The sequence below is a fragment of the Carassius auratus genome, chromosome 49 (genome assembly GCF_003368295.1).
Source record: "Carassius auratus strain Wakin chromosome 49, ASM336829v1, whole genome shotgun sequence".
NCBI classification, from domain to species: domain Eukaryota; kingdom Metazoa; phylum Chordata; class Actinopteri; order Cypriniformes; family Cyprinidae; genus Carassius; species Carassius auratus.
Window position 1 is genome coordinate 13,877,972 of NC_039291.1, and position 10,339 is coordinate 13,888,310.

The 10,339-nt window shown below is 35.2% G+C and overlaps 1 protein-coding gene across 3 annotated transcripts; it reads left to right on the forward strand.

The window, feature by feature from the left end:
• The first annotated feature begins 1,030 nt into the window (after positions 1-1,030).
• LOC113066314 (ATP-dependent 6-phosphofructokinase, platelet type-like) lies at positions 1,031-9,583 on the forward strand. Of its 3 annotated transcripts, none has more exons than XM_026238197.1 (10): positions 1,031-1,171; positions 1,278-1,365; positions 2,365-2,517; positions 5,530-5,694; positions 5,866-5,927; positions 7,011-7,122; positions 7,853-7,952; positions 8,244-8,249; positions 8,771-8,876; positions 8,980-9,583. In XM_026238197.1, the coding sequence occupies exons 2-10, from the start codon at positions 1,318-1,320 to the stop codon at positions 9,134-9,136; spliced, it is 909 nt and encodes a 302-aa protein (XP_026093982.1). In that variant the 5' UTR covers positions 1,031-1,171; positions 1,278-1,317; the 3' UTR covers positions 9,137-9,583. The 3 variants fall into 3 exon arrangements, with proteins under 3 accessions (XP_026093982.1, XP_026093984.1, XP_026093983.1); XM_026238199.1 differs by lacking the exon at positions 2,365-2,517 and adding an exon at positions 4,405-4,557; XM_026238198.1 differs by lacking the exons at positions 2,365-2,517; positions 8,244-8,249 and adding an exon at positions 4,405-4,557 and having other exon boundaries at positions 1,032-1,171.
• The last annotated feature ends 756 nt before the right edge of the window (positions 9,584-10,339 follow it).

Genomic DNA, 10,339 nt, shown 5'->3' on the forward strand with positions numbered 1-10,339 from the left:
AGTGTCCATATTAAAATGTAAGTTTCATTTTAACGACTGGATTTTGAGATTCCGTTTGCATTTCCTGCTTCGCGGAAATCATACCGCTGTATGCGTCAAGAACAGGGTTTACTGGGTACTCAGTACCACCGGTACCTTAAGAAACCTGGTACTGTCACATTTACATTTTTTTTTAGTACCGGGTCTTTTGACGATACTTAATCTACTTTAAGTACACTTCAGTTTAATTTTGTCATTCCTATTTTATTATAGTTTATATATATATATATATATATATATATATATATATATATATATATATATATATATATATATATATATATATATATATATATATATATAGGGATTCTCAGGATTTTCTGTAACTGGCAAACAAAGTTAAATCTTTTTTTATTTTTCTTATTATTCTTATTTTTCTTAAATATTTTTCTTTTCTTACAAACTCATGAGACATGTGACTTTCAACCCATTACTTTTCTAGATTGCTCCAGGTATCATTTCATGTATTTTGATTTCAGATAAAAAAATATTTAAGTGTACTTAAAATTCAAGGCACTTCAGTATCTATAACTTTTAATATTCTTGAGCATTATCAAATCTAGTTGATAAAAAGTAAAGCCCAAAGGGTTTTCTTTCCACCGGTACCTAAAGAAACCTGGTACCGTCACATTTAAAAAACACTTGTAAGGACATTACAAGTGCACATTCAATACAGTTAAGCACACTTTTTCATATAACCATGGACATTTCTGTAATGATACATATAAAATCTAAATATAAGTTCAATGAATGTGAGTGTGCTTTGTAAGCTCATTAAAGCATTGAGTTGTTAGCTTAAATACTTATTCTTAGACATGCAAAAATGTCAAACTCATCGACTGTGGTTTAGTCACTAATGCAGCTCATGTGAAATATCATTTGTGCGGTGTGCTGTCTCAGATTAGATACTTACGAGGTTTCTTTTCATGTAGGATGGTCTCTTAGAGGACAGCTGCTCATGTAGAGTTCTAAGATGCTTACTTGCATTTTGGAGTTTTAATCCACTCTTAGGAAATGTTTGTTGCAACACATTTTTGATTCACTATGCTCTCCTTTCTCAGATAAAAGAGATCAAATGGGCAGATGTAGGTGGATGGACGGGTCAGGGTGGATCCCTCCTGGGAACTAAACGGTATTTATCTTATGTACAAAGTCCCATGTTTATATACAGATTTTAGTAATACAGATGGTTTTGCATGCAATGTGCTATACTTAGTACAATATTCTCACATTTGCAGAACACTTCCTGCAAAGCACATCGACAAAATTGCAGAACAGATGCGGAAGTATAACATAAATGCACTGTTAGTGATCGGAGGATTCGAGGTATGTCTTCCAACCTGGACTTTAGGCATTTTAATGTTTATCTTGCATTTAGTGTGTCACATGAATAACTTAAAAAGTGATGTTCTTCACTGTTAATATTTTAGATAGTATTTTAAAATGATTATATTTTAATATAATTCTGTACTTATTTATTTAAATACAACCACTTAAATAGGTAACATATTACAATAAACTTAACCTTAGTTAACTACATCAGGTAACATGAAATTTTCTAAACAATAATTATAAAAAAAAAAAAAAAAAAAACTTGTATCTGTTATTATAGTTTAATGAACCTGAGCTGAAGCAAACTAACAAGTAACATTAACAGAGATTAATAAATACTGTAATAAATGTATTGCACATTGTAATTAATTAGCTAAGGTTAACTAAGAAATATTATTGTAACGTGTTACCCAGTATGATAATATTGATAATTTTTTTAATTCAATTGATTACTTGTTTTAATTCAGTTTTAATTTTTAATTTCAAAAGTCCATGACACTGTTTTGTTAATTTCCCTGCCCTCTCCATCATGTTGTCCTATGCAGCATCACCTAAAGAGTCCTGTGCTCCTGTTCTTTTCATAATGAGCATCCAAAAACATTCAAAAAATGATATTAATCACCTTCAGTTTATCCTTCAGCTGACTGAATGAAGAACATTAACATTCACACAGCTGAGATGACACACGGTGTTATTTAGGCTCCAGAATAGCCACAACAGTCATTTCATGTTTTGAGTTGAAGCTCATCTTCTCTCTTTCTATGGAGACATCATCAGAACATGTGTGTATGTATTTTATGCAAGTGTTTCTATTTGAAGTGTGTGTGTACGGAGTGGATCCTCTGTCTCATGCTCTCCGTCGTGATGGCCATGGCTTTCCACTCGGTTCCTTCCTCGTCTGTCTCTCTCATTGCCTGTCTGTCTTCTCATCCCATCCCCATTCCCTGCACCGGCGGCGCTTCACTAAATCCCCGGCTCTGCCCTGCCCTGCAGGCCTTCCTGGGGATCATGGAGTTGTTAGCAGCCCGCGGGACTTATGAGGAGTTGTGTGTGCCAATGGTCATGGTGCCGGCCACAGTCTCCAACAATGTGCCCGGCTCAGATCTCAGCATTGGCGCAGACACGGCTCTGAACGCCATCACTGTTGTAAGTGAGGCTGAAGGGCGCCACCTACCAGCCAATCACATCAGTGCTGTCTTTACGAGCCAATCAAGGAGGCTCCGCCTTATGTTTACCAGCCAATCACGTCAGACTAGGCTACCAGCAGCAGTGGGTTCCAACTCAAAGCTGCGGTCACATTTACTATTGTTCAGCTAATTTTCGTAGAAAAATCTAGTCCGAATTGAGAATTCATGCGCTACAAGTTTCATATCGGGTTCCAGATCAAATTGGCCAACAGAAAGATAGTTGATTAGAGAGTGACTTCTGTGTGAACTGTACTTCCTAAATCATTACACTGTTGATATGAGATTATGGATCTTTCTTTGCCTGCAAAATTTTGCCAATGTGACCGAATCTTTAGGCACCTCTTTTGCAGTCAATGTCTAATGAGCTCAAATAAATTCAAATGAGCGTTAAACATCAATTTAGTGACTGCGGTGCTCATTCCTCAGTGTAGATGTCATTAAAAGAAATCTAAACTTTATAAACAAAAGATGCATGTGTCACCTTCAATGCCCGATCTCATGTAGTTTTAGTAGACAGGACACGATTAACAATATCATTAACATCATAAAAAAACAAATTATAATAATAATAACAACAAAAAAAAAAAGCATCCAAAGAATATTTAAGAAAGAATACGTTTATTGAGATATATGTAGACCAAATTCTTGAAGCAAGATGTTATTCCTTGTTGATTTGGGGGTGAAATATGACCTGCTCATGTTCTTAGTAGTTTTGTGAGCTTTAATTTGAAACATCTCCACACTAAGCATTAAAGTTTCGGCTGGTAAACACAAAGCCGAGCCGTTAGCTGACAGGTAAGTGGAGATGACATGATGGTGGCATGTTTGGACCTGTGCTTTTTTTGTGGCTGTCATGTGACTGAGCCTGTGCTGTGCTGACACTGCATTAACCTGTCATAACAGATCGCTCGCCCCGGCTCACGCTGGAGGAACTGGAGTCTGTCTGCATAGTTTCAACACAAACCTTACTGCCAGCTTTTCATAGTTCACCAAAAACCCTCATGTCCTTACAACCTCAGTGTTTTGTTGTCCATGAAACTCAAATGCAAAGTTATTTTGATATATATTGGATGCTTAAAAAAGTTTTTTTGCAATACAACAAAAATGTATATACAATGAACAGAGTAAATTTATATATATATATATATATATTTATATATATATATATATATATATATATATATATATATATATATATATATATATATATATGTACAGTATTTATTTGTTTTGAAAAACAAAACACTTTGTCAATAATAGTGGAAAATAGAATATATTTGGAATATAGTGCACTATTACTATGTCATTCTGGAAAGCGTTTATTTTTCATGGAAAAACAAAACAACAGGGGTAATGGCTGAGTAAATGGGTGGGTAAATATTGACAGAATTTTCTGTTTTGGGTGAACTGGCACATTTATATTTACTCACACTCACAATTTAGCAAGCAAATCGCATACAAAGACCAGTTGGAATTTATTTGCCAGTGTTACGAGGGCATCATCACTGTCAGTTACAGTACACTATCAATGTTAATGTGTGGACTGAGTCAACTTTGCTGTCTCGACGTCTGTTAAGAATGTGCAGAATCCCTGCCGTCTCGCTTCAGTGTCTTGCCACGTGACAAGCCTGTGTGTGTGTATGTGAGTGCATAAGTCGATTCGATCCCATCCGTACCCCCTCCCTCTCCCCCTCGACTCGCAGTCTGAAGCCATGGCGGCCATCACACGGTGGGTGTCCCATCAACAGGGCCCACTCCTGCACCAGTACTCCCCCTGCTGGTCTAACGTGTGCATTGTCCTGTCCCCTGTGGTGGTCCCCTGCTGTGTTGTGCTGACCTGCCAAAGGCCTTAGAGTGTCTGCTGCAGCTGTATGAGGCTCGTTCCAGCTATGAGGAGTTTTGCATCCCGCTCTGTATGCTACCTGCAACCATAAGTAACAATGTGCCGGGCACTAACCTTAGTATTGGGGCAGATACGGCCCTCAATGCCATTGTGGAGGTAAGAAGATAAAACTCATTGCTTTATAAAAACAGTTGTGCCAAGTCTATTAGATTCAGATTTTGGGGTTGAAATTACAAAAGGTTTAATAAAGGTGTTAGTTTGCTAATATCACATTTTAACAATCAGTATTCTAGTTCTTATGTTAATATTTTTCCTCATATCAGAGTTGAATTATTGAGCCTGACAAAGGAAATTTACAAAATATATTCATGGAACATGATCTTTACGTAATATCCTAATGATTTTTGGCATAAAAGAAAAATTAATAATTTTGACCCATACAATGTTTTTTTTTTTTTTTTTTTTTTTTGGCAATTGCTACATATATACCCCAGCGACTTAAGATTGCTTTTGTGTTCCAGAGTCACATATTTGATGAAACATTTTAATTCTAATGATCAAGAGGCACGCAAATCATGGCTGATATTCCTATTAAAAATAAATTATTACACAATAAAAAAAGATGAAAATACATCAAATATTTAATGATAACAGTAGAACTTGAGAACAAATAGATGAAGGCAGAGTTTCCTGAGAAAGACTCAAAGATAATCAGTAATAAATGCATTCAGATAGTTTAGATGGTAGTATTTTTGGAACTACTGTACATATGCAGTGCAGTCTTATATACAGTGTAGTGTAGGAGCATTAATATGTATCTTAAATTGTTTTGTCAGTCTGTAAGTTGCTCCTAAAAGCCCATATTCATTAAGAGTCTATCTTCCCAAACTCTCTGTGAATGCAAAATAATTTATCTTGGCTGAGATTCACTGTCATAAAAAGTAAATGTCTCATGTCTCCAAACTGATTTGTGTTCATAATATAAAGAAAATAAATTTTTAGTTAGAGTTCCAAAAGTGGTTCTTGTTGCATGGCATGTAATGTATCTGGCATGACAGTGATTCAGCAGCTTGAAGCAAGATATACTCTACAAGACACGGAATGACTTAACATGCATGTGTTTGCCAGACATGTGACCGTATTAAGCAGTCTGCCAGTGGAACGAAGCACCGGGTGTTCATCATCGAGACCATGGGAGGTTACTGTGGTTATCTGGCCAGTGTTGGTGGACTGGCGTCTGGAGCAGATGCTGCATATATCTTTGAGGAGCCGTTTGACATCAAAGATCTTCAGGTTACCAGCACACACACATCGCTAAAACGCTACCGTCTTTGTAATATAATTATGTAACATTATTCATAAATAATTACACATAAGGTTATATAATCTTAGCACCTTTTATCAAACAATAAACATTAGCAGCATCTGTAGGCTAAATGAAGAAACTGTTTCTCTTTTCTTCAGTCTAATGTAGAGCACTTGACCGAGAAAATGAAGACCAGCATTCAGAGAGGACTAATCCTGAGGTATCTATCTATCTATTGATCTGTCTGTCTGTCTGTCTGTCTGTCTGTCTGTCTGTCTATCTATCTATCTATCTATCTATCTATCTATCTATCTATCTATCTGTCTGTCTGTCTGTCTGTCTGTCTGTCTGTCCGTCTGTCTATTGATCTATCTATCTGTTGATCTATCTGTCTGTCTGTCTGTCTGTCTGTCTGTCTGTCTGTCTGTCTGTCCGTCTGTCCGTCTGTCTATTGATCTATCTATCTATCTGTCTGTCTGTCTGTCCGTCTGTCCATCTATCTATCTATCTATCTATCTATCTATCTATCTATCTATCTATCTATCTATCTATCTGTCTGTCTGTCTGTCTGTCCGTCTGTCCGTCTGTCCATCTATCTATCTATCTATCTATCTATCTATCTATCTATCTATCTATCTATCTATCTATCTATCTATCTATCTATCTATCTATCTATCTATCAGTCTGTCTGTCTGTCTGTCCGTCTGTCCGTCTGTCCATCTATCTATCTATCTATCTATCTATCTATCTATCTATCTATCTATCTATCTATCTATCTATCTATCTATCTATCTGTCTGTCTGTCTGTCTGTCCGTCTGTCCGTCTGTCCATCTATCTATCTATCTATCTATCTATCTATCTATCTATCTATCTATCTATCTATCTATCTATCTATCTATCTATCTATCTATCTATCTATCTATCTATCTATCTATCTATCTATCTATCAGTCTGTCTGTCTGTCTGTCTGTCTGTCTGTCTATATCTGTTTGTCTGTCTATATATCTGTCTGTCTATCTATCTATCTGTCTGTCTGTCTGTCTATCGATCTATCTATATCTCTGTCTGTCTGTTTATATCTGTCTGTCTGTCTGTCTGTCTGTCTATATCTGTCTGTCTGTCTGTCTGTCTGTCTGTCACTCTGTCTGTCATGCATCACAGAATCTGAGTTTGTGATTTGTTTTTTTGTTTTTTCTCTCAGATGAGAGTATTTTGGGTCAGTGTATGATAGAGACGTGGGAGCAGAGCCTCAGGCGGTCTGTCACTCACTCAGTCGGTTTGTCTGTGCTTGTGTTCATGCAGGAATGAGAACAGTAATGAAAACTACACCACAGACTTCATCTATCAGCTCTACTCCGAGGAGGGCAAGGGAGTGTTTGACTGCAGGAAGAATGTCCTGGGTCACATGCAGCAGGTACTGCACATAAATCATAAATCAAAATATCACAGAACACACTGGCCGACAGGCACCATTTAACGCCACTTTAATGAATCAATATTATGCAGCAGACATACTGTTTCCTTTCAGTTTAATAATAAATAATTGAAGTCACATAATTGAAATCACTGTTTACACAACTTACTTATATTACACTGCTCATTTGTATTACACTGCTCCCTACCAAGTTATCCATATGCATCTCTGCTCTTTCATGTTTTTTTTTTCACCTTCTCCGAGAGATGATTCATGTTTGATGTTTAAATTAAAAGTAAAAAATTAAAGTAGATTTTCATTTTTTTCTTGTTGTTAAAATTCAAAATAGTTTTTAAATATTATTGGATGTCTCTGTTCCCACCAGTCGTTGCACAAGTTAAGGTTACACACGATGACGAAAGCACTCATTGAGATTGCATTGCAGTGCCTGCAGTTTCGAAAAAAAAATTATCTTTGTATGGAAGTTTGTGAATACTATGCTGACTTTTAGGTATTAGTACCACATAAAATGACTAATATAAAACTATGTAACCTAAATAACAAACATTAACATTATAAAAATATTATACCTAAACAATAAAATATATTATACCTATATAAAACATAATTATACCTAATTAACAAAATAACAAATAAATAATAAATTAAATAATTAGAAATGAAGAATACAAAAACATATCTTATTTTCCATATATTTATCTTTCACTAGGGTGGTGCTCCTTCTCCATTTGACCGTAACTTTGGGACCAAAATCGCTGCTAAGGCCATGCAGTGGATCTCCAGGAAACTGAATGAAAGCTACAGACAGGGTATGAAAGACCACAGTTATGCATTTGATTTGGAAATGGAACAAACTTTACTAAAGCTGTTAGCAGAACTCAATCGCCACTTGACCTTCTTTTTGATCTGTGCTGTTGTTCACAAGGCACTCAGTATTTGACATAATCATGACTGCACACATACACCATACTCAACATAATACTTGACCTTGATTTACTTTTTTTACTTTAAATTTTTAAATAATACAGAGTCGCTGCATTTTTACAGCGCAGTTTTATGTGTGTTTTTATTCCTTTTGCTGTGCCTGTGGATGAATAAAGATGAAGGTAAAACATTTTAGTGTATTTTTGCTTGTGTAATTGCAAATACATAAATATGAACTATTAATACACATTCTTTAACTGTGGATTTATTCTATATTTCTAAATTTCCATTTTATTTAGTTTTATTTATTTATTTATTTTATAATATGCCAGTTCACTCTTCCAGTTGTTCCAATATATAATTACCATAATATACTACAAATATGAAATATTAATGTAGTAGGCTACATAAATACAATTTAGATTTTTGTTTTAATCTGTGGGTTTCCACTCTATTCTTTAATTTACTACTTCCAATTTACTACTGTAAATATTCCTGTAAGTTATTTATAATTGCTATAATATGCTATAAATAATAAACAATTATTATACTAGGCCATATGAATGTCATTTAGATTTTTTATATATTATATATATATTTTTTTTTGTGTGTGTGGATTTCGACTTTTAATTTTTTATATTTTATTTTCATGTATTTATTATCAGTTTTGCGATTGTGTGTTGAACCTGTGTGTGTTGTGCAGGGAGAGTGTTTGCTAACACAGAAGACTCGGCCTGTTTGCTGGGCATGCGGCGGCGTGCGTTGCTCTTCCAGCCTGTGGTTCAGCTCAGAGATGAGACTGACTTTGTGTATGTACACACTACAGTTCTTACATAAAAAGACAGGATAAAATATTTTCTTTTATTCTATTAGTATCTGTAATAATATCGGACCCTCTATATGTGTGTTCAGTCACAGAATCCCTAAGGAACAATGGTGGCTGAAGTTACGTCCACTCATGAAGATCTTGGCCAAGTACAAGACCAGCTACGATGTGTCAGACTCTGGACAGCTAGAACATGTGGTCCTCAACCGCCCCAAAGAGTCTGAGGCCATGGCTGCCATTTAAAGATCCAAGTAGGGGCAGTGTTCAAAGGTCATGCATTAGACGGGCCCATCTGTCCCGTGAGCATTGTCGTTGACACTTTTATTCTCTGGGCTGCACCACTTTGTTTTGTCAGCGCTTTGTTTGAAAAATGTCACCCTTTGTTATTTTGCAGAAATCAATGTTAAATTGTATGAGAGTGTAAGAAGCAGTGTTTTTTTTTGCCGTTTTATTTCCTGTCGCCGGTTGGAGCGGCGGCTCTGCTGTGTTGCAATAGTGCTCCGCTTCAAAGCACATTTCTCTTTCTCTCTGAAGTTCTCAGAAAGAAGCAAAAAAATCCACTTTCCGGTGTGAAGCGCCATATGCGGTGAAGTCCACATTGCTAGAGCACCATTTGATGTTTGAATGTATTGCATCATCAAGTGTTAACATTTGCCTGACCAATAAAAACCATGATCACATGTGTGAAAATCACCGTCTGATGTCTGATTAAACACATTAACATTCTTATCAGCCTGAACACATGCTACCCTGGATTTCTGACTTGTGTCACGATGCTCGTATTCTTTGAAGTACCATGTTAGGAATGCTCCAGTATATGAATACCATGGTATGATGGTAGGAGGCTGAGAGCAAGATCAGAAATCAACAAGGGCTTTTGTCAAAAAGGTCTTATATTAACAAATAATAATAATCATAAAAAGTTATTATCAGTTCCTTTTTTTTTTTTTTTCAAATGTATATTATTGGTGAATGTATGCAATTTTCTTTTAAATTTGTTCCATCAGCTCTAAATATATTACATATATACATTTGGGAATAGACAAGATGATGATGATGATGATTATTATGATAATGATAACGTTAATGTTAATGATAATGATACCACTACTACTAATAATAAATATTTATATTGTAATTTTTTAATAAATAGTTTATGAATGATAAATAAAGATATTTATAAGATTATAAGTTATATATATATATAGTTATTCAGATATGGGAATAAGCAACCTGTCTATCTGCCTCTCTCATTTTATGCCAAGTTTCCCAAACTGGGAATTAAATTACATTTTAAATTTCATGCTGAAAAATTGCGATACAGAATTTTACAATAAAAGCATTTATACACATCAAGTCAAGTCACCTTTATTTATATAGTGCTTTTAACAATATAGATTGTAACAAAGCAACTGAACTGCATTAAACAGGAAAATAGAATAAAGC